This window comes from Phaeodactylum tricornutum, chromosome 26 (genome assembly GCF_000150955.2).
Source record: "Phaeodactylum tricornutum CCAP 1055/1 chromosome 26, whole genome shotgun sequence".
Lineage (NCBI taxonomy): Eukaryota > Bacillariophyta > Bacillariophyceae > Surirellales > Neidiaceae > Phaeodactylum > Phaeodactylum tricornutum.
In genome coordinates, this window is record NC_011694.1 from 378,995 (window position 1) to 396,411 (window position 17,417).

A 17,417-nucleotide genomic window follows, 5' to 3' on the forward strand; every position below is an offset into this window, starting at 1 on the left:
CTAAGTGTAAAAACGCAAAATGTGGCTATTGGTGTGGACACATAATCAATCGTGTCCACCTTAACATATAATTAATTACTCATCCAAGAAACAAGACAAGGCTTTATATAAAAGGGTTCAAAACGCAAGTTTCGCGCTGCTTGATTCGCAACGTGTTTGCCGTCGCTGGAATCGTGAGTCCTACGATCCGAACCAGAGCCATTCGAGACGATACACCACTGGAAACGAAAGTCGGTCCAGTCCAAGCCCCCTCTAGACTCCACTATTTTGCATCGTTCGTTGGTTGTTCCAGCGTGTTCCATGCCATTACAACGAGTCTCCGAGTCCTCAGTCTCCGAGTCCATTGGTGGTCTTAATTTGTTCTCCACACTCGCAGCACCGCTCGGGTCCGCAGTTCCATTTTGGTAGCAATCCTGGTTTTTCTAGTTGCAGGATGAACACACGTAACTCTTCCGACGGCGACGAGAGTCCGTCGCAGGCCATTTATTCCAGAGACGAACAAGACTCGGCGCTGACCGTGGCGATGGATACTCGAGGGCTAGAAGACCGAGCGACAGTGACTTTCTCAGTCGAAAACGACCCCTCCTCCATTGGTGTAGACGACGAGGGAGGCACGCCTGCAACGTCAATACCACCGTTGGAAGTTCATTTGGACCATGGCTCTTATCCCCCGTCACCGCCGTCGCTGTCCGTCGACGTCGAAAGTTCCGTTCTGGTCGCGCCTTGGCGCGATCCCTACCAAGCCTCACCGGAGTCCATTTACGAGCGGTACGATGTCACCGTAGACGATGCGGAGGCGGATCGTGCGACGGAAATCAAGATATTCTCTATCCGACGCCCGCACATGCGAGCCTTTCACGTGGCCTGGTTTTCCTTCTTTTGGGCCTTTACCATTTGGTTCGCTCCCGCGCCACTACTAAAAGAAATACAAAAGACACTCGGATTGACCAGAAAAGAGATTTGGACGAGTTCCATTACCAACGATATCACCGCCATTTTCTTGAGAATTTTGATTGGCCCCTTGTGCGACGTCTACGGCGCGCGCTTGCCCATGGCGGCCGTCCTGGTCCTCGCATCGATTCCTACCGCCATGGTAGGACTCATTCAATCGGCGGCGGGGCTTTCCGTCACACGCTTCTTTATCGGTATTGCCGGAAGTTCCTTCGTCATGGCACAGTTTTGGCCTTCCCGTATGTTTACCCGGGAATTGGCGGGCACCGCCAACGGGATCGTTGGTGGTTGGGGGAACCTGGGGGGTGCCTTTACACAACTCCTCATGGGCACAATTTTGTTTCCGGCTTTTCGGAATCTGTACGACGGGGACTCGGAAAAAGCATGGCGCGTTATTTGCGTCATTCCCGCTGCCGTCGCCTTTTTGTGGGGTATCGCCGTCCCGTGGATTTCCGACGATGCCCCGATGGGAAATTATGGAGAAATGAAAAAGCGTGGCGCCATGGATCGAATTCTGATGACGACGGCCCTCCGACAGGGCGCGGTCGTCAATACGTGGATACTGTACGTCCAGTACGCCTGTTCCTTTGGAGTCGAGCTCGTCATGAATAATGCAACCGTGCTCTACTACACGGATGAGTTTGGATTGAGTACGGAAGACGCGGCGGCTCTCGGTTTTATTTATGGTTCCATGAATTTGTTTGCTAGGGGCATGGGTGGATATCTCTCGGATCAGCTTAACCTCAAGTTTGGCCTACGGGGTCGCTTATGGCTTCAAACCTGTTTATTGGTAGTCGAAGGCATCGTCATCATTATTTTTCCATTTGCTGATACACTCAGAGGAGCCATCGTTACCATGTGCATTTTTTCTATTTTTACGCAAGCCGCAGAAGGTGCCATTTTTGGTAAGCCTTGACATAAGACGCTATATCTCTTTTTGTGTTTGAGTCCTATTGCGACTAATAGTTTGCTAATCTCTTGCTGCTTTTGACTACATTAGGGGTGGTCCCATACGTGACCAAATTGTATTCGGGCTCGGTTTCGGGTTTGGTCGGCGCTGGAGGCAATGCCGGCTCCGTCATTTTTGGTCTCGGATTCCGGTCGCTTTCGTACCGGCAAGCTTTCATCATGATGGGGTGCATTGTGATCGCTAGCTCTGGTTTAAGTGCCTTCATCAACATTCCGTTGTACGCGGGCTTACTCTGGGGTAAGGACAATCACTCCGTTATTAAATCCCGCGAGCGATTTTTGGAACGTCGGGCACGCGAAAAGGAGCTCAGGAGTCGGTACGCCGCTGAGGAAGACGTCGCCGCCGCCGTCGACCCTACTAGTGCATCTCGAGCAACGGAAGACGAACAACACGTATCGTGAACAACCGATATTACACGGCACTGTCGAAGCTGGATCACGTGAGGCACTTTATGGTTACAGGTAATAGGGGCTGGCCCAAAGGACCGCTACTGTCATACTGTTCGCCGGAAGAAAACTGAATGTGCGTCAACCAGTGGCAAACAGTTTTTCATTCGGAGACAATGTTTGCCAACTTGGTCTAGGCATTTGTCGTCTGGAGTGTGGGCACTTCTTAAGGTGTTTGCAAAAATGGCCTTCTTTGCAGCTTGTCAATAACGAGATTGTGCTATTAAAATGAATGAACATACCCTTTAAGGCATCCATATCCAACGGATTGACCGCTTTTGCTATTTCCATCAAGTTCAGCCTTGAATGAGCTCTGCTACTTTCTACCGTTCCATTTGCTTTCCGACAGCCATCAACGTCGGAATTTTAGGGTTCGACCGGCGAGCTATAGAAGGCATAGAAAGTTGGGAGACGACGGAAGCGCATCCATCCACGTCGCCGTCATTCTTCTTCCCAGTAGCCTTTTCCAAGCCCGAACACCAAAGGATGAAATCTGCATTTGAGGGGACCGAGAAGTGTATACTGGGCGCTTTGGGATCATGATTATCGACGTCGACACGGAAGCAATGCGAGTAGGACGACTTCTCTATCTTTGCATGGACAACTGCGTAAGACGAACGTCGTGAAACCAGATCGTATATTCGGGGATCCATCATTTCGGGAGACTGTGAGAGTCTCAACTAATAGCATGATTGGCACTGATATAGAATGGCGTAGAATGGTTGCCAACGATAGAAGATATTCCGCATAAAAACAGTCCCGGTCAAGAGTCGTCGTCCAGTTCGAGGCTGGTATGGAATGTGCAGACGGCAAGAAAAAGTGGAAGAACTATACGACATGCGCGAAGATACGGAAGACCCAGATGAACCCTTGCTGTATGACAGCGTCTTTTCCTTGGAATCCGTGATGTTTGCTCCGAGTGGCTCGTGCTGTGATTGTAAGTTCTGGGATCCTGTGTCCAGAAAGGGCTGAAATGTGTCCGATTCACTTGAGGAAAGTCCTAGTGTATCACTTGTGCTCCGACTCAAGGTAAGATCGACACTATTGTTGGCAGGCTTGCTGAAGGAGTCGGATGAGATTGGAAGAGTCAGGAAGGCTGTTTGTTCCGGTCTCGTTTTTTCAGTGACGTCCGGTCTTCCGTCCTCAATCTCCCGTCCTTCGGTATTGGAAGGTGTTACTCGGAACGAAGGTCTCATCGGGTGGTACGGAGCTTCTTGGTTCAAAGTCGGTCGTGACGAATTGAACTCCGTCGACGTTGCCAGAGATTTATTGTCGGGTTGTGTATTTTGTCTGTTTTTGATGCTATCTGCTTCTTGATGACCGCGCGATGTAAGCAAGGATCCTGCTTCCGCTCCCTCGGAAGACAAAAATTTCTCACATTCACCTGCTATCGAAACGACTTCTTTTCTATTTTCCATTGAAATCGTCCCTAAATCTTCAGAAAAAGGCCCATCGCGTGCTGGAACCAGTTTGGCGTTCAGGACTATATCTTTCGATTTTTGCTGGGAATCGTTTTCAACCAACGAAATGGGCCCCTTCTCGTTCAAGAACTTTTCAAAGTACGCTAGCTGTTCCAGAGCTACTTCGAGTGTCATTCGCTGCTGCACAATTCCAGCTTTCAACGACTCCCTCTCTTCTTTGAGATCGTCGACTTGTACCTGTAGAATCACTTTCTCTTGCATAACAGTTCGAACAACACTTTGGTGCTCTTGCGCTAGGCCTTCCAATATTTGTATTTGCTTTTTATGGTCCATTTCGGTTCGACACACGACTTCATTCATGATAGAAACTTGCTTTTCTAGATTGTCTTTCTCAACTGATTGATTCCGACTTTTGAGCTGTAGAATGGAAATTTGGTCCACCAAGGCTTCGACATGAGCTTCCTTAATATCACGCTCCCCTCCCCCGATGAGAGCCGGCTGGACAAGTTCAGGCATGTGAGCTAGAGGGGACGACTTTCTGATTTCTTTCTGAGAGAATGTGTTTGTTTCAACTAGAAAGCCTGCCAACGTGTTGATGGTAACAGCAGTTGAGTTCCCTTTGAGGGAAACATTCTTTTCTCCCATGATGTAAAAGTTAGCAAACTTGTGAGTTTTTCTATCGGGTTGGCAGCTGCAAGCAAAACTCCGGTTTCGCCGAAAGCGGAAAATTAGCGACAATTGGCGACAATCGTCCGACAAGCTAAATAATTCAAAACTATTGCTCACAGTTGCTCTGGTGATAACAATTGCCCGATGAACAGGAATAAATGTAAAAGCTCGACATACGCTATTTAAAGCAATATATAAGAAGCTTCGAGCTCATTTCTGGATTTCGGTATGATCGGCTTAAATATGGATGCACACAAATCTACGTAAGTAGAAAATAGCTGAATTTCAAATTGAGCAATAGCTGATCGCTCGCATGGACACATCGTAGCCATCTCACAGGAAGCGAAATAACACAAGTTGTGAGCATACTACCTATCCGGGTTTCGGATTGTATGAAATGTATATCCTTTATCTGGCTCTACAGTTCAATCTGTCAACCCCATGTAAACCAAAAATGCCAAATCGATAGAGGTATTAACTGCAAGCTGAACATACGTGTTCGGCGTGTCTAGACTCAATATGGCATTGCCGACTAGCGAGATCCCATTCAAACGCTGGAAAATGAAGATTTAAATAATTCTAGAAAGTAATTACAATTAGTTCCTTGTAAATACCAGTTCCTTGTACCTCAATAAATTTACTATATTGGCGGTCAGAGATCAACTTTAAAAATAAGAGGAAAACCGCTAATTCGGCCTCTGCGACATGAAAAAACCGCAATTTCGGCCAAATTTGAAAATTTCTAAGTACCTTAGATTGAACGCGAAACGGCTTTTAAGTAAAATTAGCAATTAGAAAATAATCCAATGCTTGGTGTATGCTCTGTATATGATATAGTAGAGGTATCGCGCTGGCATGGATGAGCTGCTTCCAACCCGTCAAACTTCGATCAATCTAGAGAGGACAGCAATTGACTGTGAACACTTTACCCTACGCATACAGAGAACAAACTGTAGCCCGGGAGTCATACAGACTGATGTCGAAGGTCGTTCACGGTCAGAAATTCCGACAGTAAAGTTGACCAAAAAGCATGATGTGAATTAGAGGTCAATGTCGACAATTGACCTTTTGATCATTTTCCGCTCCATAAAACATATGCCTTAGCTACTAGCCACACACAGATAATTACCTCCGTTTATACTACTCTGCATCAGGCAAATGTTTATTTAGCATGCTTCGGCCACTACGCATCGTATCTTCTAGGGAATCGATCAACCTGTCGAGCAACAGTGAACGACCCGCGCAGACCTTTGATGTTTGTGTCTATGCATTTTCAGAGACAAACATCTTGCAAAAAATGTTCGTTATTAGCGAGATGCGTGCTGATGATACAGAATAGTGAAGCTTTTTCATACAAAAGAAAGAGGAACAGCTCTTAGGTGAGTGGCAAATCACGCAAGATCCTAGTTAAAGAGTTCTCTGTCTGCGGTGCGAGCGCAACGACAGTGCTTCAGCCGACATGCATCTTGTTTTAGAGTGAATCAACCTGCAGTGGACAAGCGAACAGATTTCAGCCGACGTGCATCTTCTTTAGAGGGAATGAACCTTCAGTGGACAAGCAAACATATTTCCATATAGGAAATGAAACAGACTCAAGTAAATCGTCTCCACCTCCATCCCCAACAAAAACAGCAGGGCTGAATCACTTAAGAAAGCTCAAACTTACGTTGACAAAAGTGAATTATGAATAGAGGAAATTCAGTTGTCAAGCGCTAACATAACGAACAGCCGACCCACCCGCGCAGAAGTTTGAGCACGTACACATGCGGTTTCAAAAAAGCGTATAGAAAATTTGTCCATTTCCAAACAGTGAGATCTTAAAAAAACGCGCTTATATAAATATTTTGATTGGGTCGAGATAAAATAGCTTTGCTCATCCAAATTAAAAACATAGAAAGACGTTCCAGTATCATTGCCAAAATTTTAGTCGCTTTAAAGCTTGCATTTTGTAACGTTTATCGAAGTCAAACGCTTGACATATGCGATTTTCACAGCCCAATTTGTGCTCAGTCCAAGCCATTTTTTCCGAATTGATTTCGGCAGTGGCTGAAAAAATCTACGGGGAAAGGGAATTACGGACCGAGAGATACTCTCTTTCTTTTTCACTTTTAATTGAAAGAAGCTAAATCACAAAAAATTGAAATACAATTAACTGTAAGGGGTATTAAAAACTGTACAGAATGAACGTCGAGGTCGATTTCAAAAATCTATTAAGAAAAAAGAAAAACAAAACTTGCACAACAAAGTCGAACCATTTATGGGTGAACTTTCCTGAAGGACTACCTGCTCTCAAAAAGAAAATGGAGAAAGAGCACGCATACTATACAATCTCCTTATCAAATGACAATTTGTGATGCATTGTCCTACATGAGATCACAACAATCAATTCATGTACGTGATTTAGCAAAGCAATGAAATATCTAAGCGATTGTAGCATCAAGTTAGCACGACTCAAATTCCATGAGCGCAAGAAAAAATGCTCAAATACGTATGAATGCGCTAACAACATTTATTTTTGTGGCTTTTTTAGCTTCATTCGACAATTTTTGTCCCGTTTGAATTCTTTCCAGTTCATTGCATTTGAAGATTTTCTCTTGAAACAATCCTGGACCTTCAAGTTTAACTACATTGTGATGACAAAGCATTTTAACATAGCTTATAATGATCTTAAATAAATAAGACATTTTACGATAAATTGATCAATCCTTATCTATTTGGAATCTTTCGTAGATTTTGGATTTGAAACATATTTTTTTCTTCTCAAGTTTGAGCTCGAGTCGAATAACATCTCGGCTCCCTTTATTTTCCCTACGACGACATGAATTATATTCTCTGTTGTGGACTAGATAGTCTAAAGCAGAATGTGCATGAATTAAATTGCCATTTGATTGTTGCGAACTGCAGCTCTTTTATTCTAACAAAATGACTCCGTCTATTCAACGGGTTGCAAATAATTCCAGCAGGATTTAAGACCAGTAAATGCGTGTATACTTGAATATTACTGTGCATCAGTTCCTACCGTTTCATTACGAAATCAATACATTGATTGCGAAAACAGAAAATAAACAAATTGGCATTGAAAGGCCATTTTTTCATCGACTTTCAGAAAAATTAGCAACAAGAATCTCCAAGATTCTATTTATGTTTCGACGATGACCATTTTTCTGCGAGTCTTTTACTTGGTACCAGCCGAGTATCTGACATTTGATGCTGATACCGTTCAAGTTCGTCTCGTGTGCAGCCTAGATTTATTACTTTTCCTCCTGTCTTTGCAGTTTCTGGCTCTGAAGTTGCCCAGATTTGAATCTCACGACTTGTAATTCTTTGTCCAGAGTTTGCCACAAGATCTTGTTCGTGCTATAATTTTATGTATTTGATCAGACTTTTGTACTGACAAAAGTAAGCCGAAAAAACCTCACGAGCCTCAGAAGAGTATTTGACTTTAAATGAATAAATACTCGGCTGGTTATATTGTTCGTGCACCCTTTTGATTGAATTTTAATTTTTAGTTCATGTCCTATTCTTTTGATAAAGTCAAGTGTATATTTGTTATAAAGTTATCATGAAGGAGTCACAAGATCAAACTGGGTTGGCTCCGACGGTTCTTTTTTCTGAAAAATTTACCAAAATTACAACATTCTGCTTGCATTACCAAAAGTGTGTGGAGGTTGGTTGGTCTGTACCATGGAGTTGTACCGCATGGCGAATAAAGAGCTACCTCCACTTTTGATTTGGAAAGAGTCGCATTACAAACTAATGTGACGCCCTAGTAAAATGCAAGGATATAAAGTAAGTCCTACTACTACGAAATGGGAACATGCTAGCCAAACCCGAACTTATTAGGGCTCCCTTTCAACAAAACCATTTGAGATATTTCAATTGGAAAAAGACAGGTGGCGGGTCCGGATTTTGGGTCTCGCTTTTCTAATCGAAACGTATAATTTACAGTAAGCGCTTGTAGCGGAGCAGATGCCGTCTGTCAATACAACAACAAGCGCTTTTACTACTATGTAATACTTGATTGGTTCCTAGCTCTGCCTGAACTGACTGTGAATGCACCTAATCCTCATATCAGCACCTGAATCTTCAGTAGAAGAGGTACACAATGACCCGCTCCTGACAAAAAAATGTACTTTGTTCAAAGGCATGTCCCAATGCTGCGGTTGCCTTTGAATGTGAAAGAACAATTTACGGATTAAAGAGTCTCCTTCTCACAGGAACTATAGCAACACATGTGAGTAAGCGGAGAACTCCCTCGTGTTTTTCCAAGCTTACTGGTACATATTGTGTTTTGAAGGTGACGCCTATAGCCGTTTTCTCAAAAAGTCGAGAAATTCATAAGCGTAAATGTTCCAGACCCTTTTTCGCCAACCATTTCTTCGTGTCCTAACACAGTGTGCAACTTGCAAGAAACAGTTGTCGCATGAGAGTGGCTACAAGAACGTACATTGACTCCGAACCATATCAAGATCATGTCTTGTCTGAAAATTCAGTGGTGCATTGGTGTATGTCATGCATGTCAATGCTTGCTCAAGATCTTTCATTGTAGTGACTGAGCACGGATAGTGCATATTGCAGATTATTATTAGCCATCATACAGGATTGATAGGCGAAATATTGAAGACGCGGAAATAGACTTCCATACCCTGGCTTTGAGGTTAATATTAGGGTCTGTCTATCATGACAGAAGCTGTAAATTTTGTTGGCACCCTACTACATGAGTCGAACTCCCAACATTTGTCTACCATTTCGTTTTGCCCCACAATCAACTCTTCTACAGCCTATTTATATGAAGCCATGACGCGGTCGGCAACATCAAGCGCCAAATCCTCGGTGCCGGAATCGTCCACTTCCGTGCTATCGGCAGGTACCGTAGAAGGACGCGGGCACGGCGTGAAGCATACCGATTCTAGACAGCTCGTGCACGCCGAAATCCAAGCGTTTTTAGACGGTCAAGACAAAATTGGTTGGCGCTCCGAGACTCGGTCGTTTTTCACAGTTTGGATGTTTCTTACTCGTTTACCTGGCCCTTCCTGGATCGATCACCATCCAGGATACGTCATGAGGGGAATGGCCTACTTTCCTGTAGTAGGAACGTTTATAGGGGCTTTCGTATCCGTTTTTTTCGATCTAGCTGTCTGTTCTCTAAGCTTGCCTCACTTTTTGGGAGCGACCTTCTCGTTGGCGAGTTCCTTTTGGGTCACTGGGTGTTTTCACGAAGACGGGGTACGTTTTTTGCATGGTCGATGAGCGTAAGACCTTTTGCCTGAACGAGTTGCGGCTGACTTTACAAGATGTTAAATGGTTTTGTAAGGGATACCGTAGCTCCTCTCCTCTTCCTCACTGTTTTGCTCTAATATTGTCGAGCAGCTCGGCGACACGGCTGACGGTTTTGGTGGTGGGTGGTCTCGATCGCAGATTCTAACTATCATGACGGACACACGTTTGGGCACTTACGGTTGCGTGGTCCTGGTACTTTATATCTGTACCAAGCTAGGTCTTCAAACAGTCCTCGGTGTCTCGTCCTACATTTGGATGGATTGTACAGGTGCCGGACCCGCCATGATTGTTACACATACTATGGCTCGTTGGGTTGCAGCAATTATGGTGCGCACTCGGAACTATGTTGAAGAAGCCGGTCCCAAACAACCATTCTATCGATTCATGATTCATGCCAAACATCTGGTTTCGTGGGCACGGGTAGGTTTTGGCTTGTGCACGTGCTTCATAGTAGCAACCATCTGCTACGGACCAGCTGTTGCCATTGCTTTACTCACCGTCGTTGTTGGGATGGGGTACTTAGCTGGGGCCTATGGCGCATACGTACTAGGTGGTGTCATGGGGGATTTTTTGGGCGCCAGTATATGTATTACCGAGATAGTTCTGTATGCGAGCATCCTTTCCAAAGACAGTGCTAGCAAATGTCTTCGAAGTTGGCTATTCAAAGATACATGGATACAATGGAATGCCTCCTTTTGTTGGAAGGATGTTTCTGCGTTTTCCACCTGTATTACAGACACGGGGTTGAACTTTTTGGAAGACGATCGAGCATTCGCATTGGTACGGTTTACTACGGTGATTTTCCTGACGATACTATGGTCGAAATCTGTGGGATGTCCCAATGTCGTTTTGAACGACACTCTCAATTCTTTGAATGCTGAAGACGTAGTCGCGGCTACGTCCGATTTGGTACAATCCCACAGCGCAGTCGAAGAGCTACCAGGAGACTCCGATAGAGAACCGAATAGTGGAAAGAGTAAACAACACAATACTGATTCCGTTAAAAATGGGAGTTGGATGGCTGGACAAGGTATCTTGACAAACCCTGAAGTGGGGTTTTCCACACGGTATAAGAAAGCTCGTGAATACGTTGATTCGTTGGCCAAACCCATGGGGTCGCTCGGAACATTGGAAGACTGGGCCGCTCGGATTGCCGCTTTGCAGCGTACCCTGGTACCCAGTGTAGCCAACGTTACATGTCTGATTTTCGCCGCTGATCACGGTATGGCCGCTGACGCCGAACAAGGAGGGGAAGGCTGTTCCTCCTATCCACAAACAGTCACTCGAAGTATTTTAGATGGTTTAAAGCGAGGCGTTGCTGGGGCTTCCGTCCTAGCCCGTGCAAATAAGGTGCACCTAAAGGTCATTGATTTAGGGGTACTTGATGCAAAACCGTTACCTGAAAACAATCATTCCATTGATGGAGTTGCCGTCTCAAAGTATAAACTACCGAACGGGACCAGAAACGCCTGCCAGTGCGCTGCCATGACGCTGGAAGAAACGAATGGCTGCATGCAAGAGGGCAAGGACGCTGTGCGGAGCTGCCATTTTCAAGGATGTCAGCTGCTGGTTTTCGGGGAAGTTGGGATCGGTAACACGACGACATCATCGCTGTTGCTGGCAGCCATAATGGGAGGTAGCTGTAGTGCGGCGAGTGTTTGCGACGGCGGAGCTACCCTGGGGCGAGCTGTCGACGAGGCGGCCGTCCAAAAAAAGATCGACATTGTAGAAAAGGCGCTTTCCTTTCACAGGGAGACACTGCGGACGGCGGACGTAATGAGCATACTGACGCTTGTCGGTGGGGCTGAGATAGCCGCATTGGTGGGAGCCATGCAAGAAGCGTCCAGGCTAGACGTACCTTTCTTGGTGGACGGCTTTATAGTGACGGTAGCTGCGTTAGTTGCTGTTTGTCTGAACCCGCAGTGTTGTCGTGGGATGTTATTTGCCAGCCGGTCGCCAGAGCGGGGACAATGGATAGCGTTACAGAAAATTCGAGAAATTGCCGTGGAGGGCAATCTTCCGGTCCCTGCCGAACCGGCTCTTTCGATGGGACTGCGCATGGGGGAGGGATCTGCTGCGCTCTTGGCAGTCCCAATTGTGCAAAGTGCAACCGCAATGCTGCGAGAAATGGCAACGATTCAAGATATTTTGGGCGGTGGGGATTCGAGGTAAGAGCCAGAAGGCCTATATCACAACGGGGGGACACTTTGTTGATTGTACCCGTGTAGCCGAGGCTTGTAAATACAAAGGATAGTAAACGTGTTGGACTTGGTCGTATTTGGCACCTTTTTGGTCTAGGTAATTTTCAAATGGTAAGCTATGTCACGTCAAGGGGTCGTCTGCCGGCAAATGTCTTGTTGTGCACGCGTGAAAATACATACGATTGTCTATTGAACAGTGGTTACAGTTCGCCCTTTTGCTCGAGTGTTCCTATCCATGGTCTGCATGTGACTGCGTCACGGGTCTCGCATCCAACACTCTTGGGTCGGCATTCTTACACTTACTAGAGTAGGTTACTGGGATGTAGTACCTTTTCATAGTGAGTGACCGTGGGTGCGTGACCTGCGATCAACTCACTGTCAACGACCGACCCGACATAGTATGGTAGTCGCACGCCACAGGCGTATTTTTTTGGGCGACGTTGAACGAATAGATTTCGTGTTGATATCTGTCGTTCCAGATATTCTCTATGGATCGTGATAGGACGTAGTCCCAGTAGGCGTGGTCCGTGTCGTGAGACGGTGCATGGCAGGTATCCGGTATGTCTCACCCAACCACGGTCCAATATCGAATGACGTACGTCTTCGCACCGATGGCTGCGGACGCGCGGGTGTGTTTGAATTTACGCTGGTGGTTTTGGATCGCACCACGCCGGACGGTTTCCCGCGCCTCTAATGTCAGAGTAGCCGTGATACAGCGGTAGGTACGGTCGGTCGAAGACGCGTGTACGTACGTGTGTACGTCCCGGATCCTCCGGTGGCCTCGGCCCTGCCGATCGAGGAATTGTTCGTTCCGTATTGCTTGTGTGTGTGTGTGTGTAGTGTAGTATAGTGTAGTGTAGGTAGGTGGGAGCGACGGCTTGCACTCCGATGGAACGATATCCTTGGACGACCAAAAAGTCTCGTTCATCAATCCGGTTCATCTAGTCAATCTCTGTCCCGTCATCTTGGACATCTTTTGCATTTCGTTTATTCGGGTGAAACGTAGATCGATCCTCACAGGACCTAAAGCAGTACCGGTAGCACCAAATTAGCAGGAGCAGTTGGAGTACCCTTAGCAGTACCAACGTTGGCGTACGCATTGGCTTGTTTTGGTCGACCCGTCCTTGTCGTTGCAACAACTACCACTACTACAACAACAGCTATTCCAAGAACTACCCAATACTACTTCTACTGTTACTCCTGCTAGTCCAAGTACTACTAGTACAGACAAACAAGCATCTACCAACTACCATGCGATTCAGCCGGGCGACACTCGTCGCCTTGCTGGTGGGCAGCTCCGTTCCGGGGACTCCTTGGGAGTCCGTGTCGGCCTTTGTGATTCCAAAGTCCCCGTTGCCCCGCACGGGTCCTCACCGAAGCATTTTAACAACGGGACAGTTGCGGTCACAGTCACGCTGGATCCCCCACCCGCACGGCGCCAGTCGGACGCCCCAAGCGCGTCCCGTGACACCAACCACCTGGCGATTGTACGCCAACAACGACAGTAACAACAACAAACTGCAGGGCGACATTCAAGCGGCCGAAGACGAGCTTCGTGCCATTGAAGAAGAAATCCGCAAGGCTCAAGAATCGGCCAAGAGTGGCCCAGCCGCGACGCGGCAGACAAGGACCAATCGAAGCCAAAGTCAACGGAACCCAAAGCCGACAACACTGTCTTGGCTGGAACGGGACTCTTTCTTCCACTCGTTACTGTCGCCGCCAGTCGCTTCGTTGTCGCCCAAAAGGAACGTCGGGAAGAAGCCGAAGAGCAAGCGCGGCTCGAAAAAGAACAGGAATTGCGAGCGAAGCAGCTGGCGGCGGCCCAGGCGGGAGCCGGAGCCGGACCCATTGCCGTGGTACGTATGCCACCACACCATGGCTTAATCGGCGTATCACTGTGTTTCCATTCGTTATTGGTCAACCACCCGTTGGATCTCACCCCTTTTATTTCCTTTGGTTCTTTTTGATGTCGTAGCCCGGAGCCTTGGCGGCGTTGGCGTTGGGGGGTATGTTCTTGTTCAGTCAAGGAGTCAGCCAGGACGCGGCTACCCAAACCGTGGCAGGGAGCACAAGCGGCGGGCCGACTTCTAAAGAAGTCGTCGTAGCACAGGCCAATAAACTTTTACCCCCGCCGCCATCCGCCGATCTCTCCAAGACGGCTCAGGCCCTGGTCCAACAACAAACACCACTGTTGGCCAAAGGAGGCGTAGCCATCAGCCCCACCGACGACAACAGACTCCAAATCCTGCAAGAGAATGCCAAGGCTGCTCAAGCCAAACTCGACGCTCTGAAGTCCCAACAGCAAACCGCACAGGAAGAAGCCAAGAAACAGGAGGCTAAAGCCGAGGAGGCCAGAATTAAGGAGCGGGAAAAGGAGGAGGCCAAGCTGGCCGCCGAAGCTAAAGCCGAAGAAGCCAGAATCAAGGCAGAAGAAAAGAAAGAAGAGGCCAGGCTTGCTGCGGAAGCTAAAGCCGAAGAAGCCAGGATCAAGGCGGAGGAAAAGAAGGAAGAGGCTAAGCGAGCCGCCGAAGAGGCCAGAATCAAGGCGGAAGAAAAGAAGGAAGAGGCCAGGCTGGCCGCCGAGGCAAAGGCCGAAGAAGCCAGAGTCAAGGCGGAAGAAAAGAAAGAAGAGGCCAGGCTCGCCGCGGAAGCCAAAGCTGAACAAGCCAAGATCAAGGAGGAGGAAACCAAGATGGCCGCGCCGATAAAGTCCGACGAAAGCAAGGTAGAGGAAAAGAAGGACGATGCCAAGGTCAGCGTGGCAGCTAAAGCCGACGAAAGCAAGCTAGAGGAAAAGAAGGAGGATTCTAAGTTCAAACTGACAGCCAAAACTGACGAAAGCAAGGTAGAGGAAAAGAAGGAGGATTCTAAGGTCACCGTAACAGCAAAAACCGACGAGGCCAAGACTAAGGCTGAGGAAAAGAAGGAGGAGGATTCCAAAGTCGCCGTGCCAGCAAAAGCCGACGACGCCAAGACTAAGTCTGGTGGAACGAAGGACGATGCTAAGGTCTCCGTGCCAGCAAAAGCCGATGATCTAATGACAAAAATGGAGGAAAAGAAGGAGGAGGCCGCACTTGTCATGACGGGAAAAGTCGACGAGGTCAAGAACAAGTTAGAGGAAGTACAGGGTGCTGTCCAGGAAAAGGACCCAGGCAAAACCAAGGTGGAGGTTAAGAAGGAAGATGCGCAGGTTGGTAATAAAGAGAAGGAAGCAGGCAAGGAGGAAGCACCGCCTGCTCTTGAAGAAATTAAGAATGCTTTCGAAGAAAAGAAGGATGTAGCTAAGGCTGCCATTGAGGAAAAGACGGAGGAAATCAAAGCATCCCTCTTGGAGACAAAGGAGAAAGTCACGGCTGTCATTGAGGAACAGAAACAGGGTGACAATCAAGAGAAGGAGGAAACGGCATCATTGGAGTCATTCGTTAAGGAGGGGCGTTTTGCGGCTGCCATACAGTCCACGGCTGGGACGGGGGATTTACAGACTGGACTTGTAGTGGCGGGTGTTGTGACTGTTGCAGGTTTGGCAGGGTTTGCTGCTTTGCAAAAGGAAGACGTTGTTTCATCTGACCGTCAGCCTAACTACTCAGGTGCGCCGCCAAAACCCAAGAAAGATAGCGGGTCTGCGAACGCTCAGGGAATGAAAAAACCTCCCCGCAATTCCTATTTACCTGGTGCAAAGCCTTTTCGTCCAGCCTCGCCTCCCGCTAGCGACTCCTACTTAGATAAACTGGCTTCAGGCCGGCCAATGCAAAGTTTCTCGTCGCCAACGACAGCGCCTACCCCAATGCCCGCCCCAAAAGTGGCTCCAGCGGCGGTGAAGTCCGTCGAAAGAATTGAGCAAGTCGTAGTAACAAAAACCCCGCGATCTCCTAGTGTCGACGATGGTAGCATCTCCAGAGACTCAGAAAGCGCACCACCGCAGATGGCTCCCAGAGAGACGTTTCCACCTGCCCCGACCAGCGTACCGAAAAGCTACATGCCAAAGGCGAATTGGAAGACTTCGGGTGCCAGTTCCTCCTCATCGAGTTCAGTAAGCAGCTCATACGTGGAAAGACTCGCTTCCAGTCGCCCAATGCAAAGTTTCTCGTCCCCAGCAACAGCGCCTGTCCCTATGCCTGCACCGGAAGTAGCATCGAGCTCTTTTGAAGCGAATCAGGAATCTGAAAAGATGGGACCACCGTCTTTACCTCCTAGCAATGACAATGATTTCAGAGACTCTTTGAACGGGCCGCCTCAGATGGCTCCAGGAGAAGCTTTACCATCAGCTCCAACAAATACGCCAAAAAGCTATATGCCTAAGTCAAACTGGAAGACTTCGGACAGCAGTTCCTCTCGTCCAGCGAAAGGAAGTTCGTATTTGGACCGACTTGAATAGGTTGTGGAAGGTTTCATGTGAAACCCTGCAACTCGGAGGATTCGAATCCATCTTTTTTAATCGCTATAGAAAAAATCGGAATGGTGCTGTCACCCTGATGCTGAAGTAATGTTATATTGTTCGCCCGACGACTAAAGAGCTTCTCTGGAAAAAGAATGGTACTTTTGTGACTTTATCGATTTACATAAAGGCTTGTGCGAGGCGTAGAATCAAATAAAAGACGTCGCCTTGACTCGTCATGAAAACGAGCTTCACGAATGCTTGGATACCTTGCAAGATTTCATTTTAAACATGTGAAGCTCAAATGAATGTTACTGTAGGATGATAAGCTAACTGTAAGTCAGATCATGCATGGTAGCCGGCACGGTTGACTTATACAATCATGCGGAGGGAAGCTGCCATGAAGAAGGTGAAAGTTGCTTTATTGTATGCTCCTCTACATGTGGATGGTTTCGATCTACAGTGATACGCGGTTTGCATGGTGTGTCCAAAAAGTATGGCGATGTAATTCAAGATGGTTGTGTTGCATAACAATACGGCCTCGTCAAGCCGTGTCTACACAATAGACTCTTCCTTTGGTGTCGATTACCTCTATTCAAACGCAAAGCGGAAGTTCTCTTCTTCCGAATTTTAATTTGGTTCAGTGCTAGTATTTATCGAAGACGACGGGCTTCTCGCTCCCATTCGAGCAAACAAAGAATATCGCCTTCCCGGACCGGCCCCTTTACGTTACGAACAATCGAGCGGCCAGCTCCTTCGGCGTCCATAAATTCGACACGAACTTGAGTCACATTTCCAGTATTTCCGGTGCGACCAAGCACACGGTTAACCTTGGCAAGTTTCACGGGTTGATCCTATGACAAGCAAAACGAAAGTGTAGTAGAGCGGTAAGTTACACGTAGACTCACGTAGAAACAGTACTACCGGGAAGTTTGCCGTTCATTGCTCCGTCCCAAAAGCAAGGCGTCCAATGTTTCGACATTCCGAGCCAGTCTTTAACGCCGTAGACCGGTAAATTAAAGTAGAGCAGGCCAGTAGTGCAACACAGATGCATCCGAATTGAAAGACAAGGAGAAGGAACGTACCATTGTGAACTTTGCTCGA

The 17,417-nt window shown here is 47.3% G+C and overlaps 4 protein-coding genes across 4 annotated transcripts; 2 read left to right on the plus strand and 2 right to left on the minus strand.

Annotated features, from left to right (window-relative positions):
• Positions 1 to 760: 760 nt before the first annotated feature.
• Positions 761 to 2,181, plus strand: PHATRDRAFT_2032 (predicted protein; the record flags this gene model as incomplete). The annotated part of the gene is made up of 2 exons (XM_002184835.1): positions 761 to 1,856; positions 1,952 to 2,181. Coding segments are annotated over 2 exons (1,326 nt in total), but the record flags the coding sequence as incomplete, so codon positions are not given.
• A 705-nt stretch (positions 2,182 to 2,886) lies between these two features.
• Positions 2,887 to 4,574, minus strand: PHATRDRAFT_50090 (predicted protein). The gene has a single exon (XM_002184915.1). The coding sequence runs from the start codon at positions 4,431 to 4,433 to the stop codon at positions 3,048 to 3,050; it is 1,386 nt and encodes a 461-aa protein (XP_002184951.1). The 5' UTR covers positions 4,434 to 4,574; the 3' UTR covers positions 2,887 to 3,047.
• Positions 4,575 to 10,811: 6,237 nt separating this feature from the next.
• PHATRDRAFT_16445 (predicted protein) lies at positions 10,812 to 11,909 on the plus strand (the record flags this gene model as incomplete). Its single annotated transcript, XM_002184836.1, has 1 exon — positions 10,812 to 11,909. A coding segment is annotated over one exon (1,098 nt), but the record flags the coding sequence as incomplete, so codon positions are not given.
• A 5,017-nt stretch (positions 11,910 to 16,926) lies between these two features.
• Positions 16,927 to 17,417, minus strand: PHATRDRAFT_23748 (predicted protein). Its single transcript, XM_002184916.1, has 2 exons — positions 17,399 to 17,417; positions 16,927 to 17,167 (listed from the first exon to the last, which is right to left on the minus strand). The coding sequence occupies exons 1-2, from the start codon at positions 17,399 to 17,401 to the stop codon at positions 16,967 to 16,969; spliced, it is 204 nt and encodes a 67-aa protein (XP_002184952.1). The 5' UTR covers positions 17,402 to 17,417; the 3' UTR covers positions 16,927 to 16,966.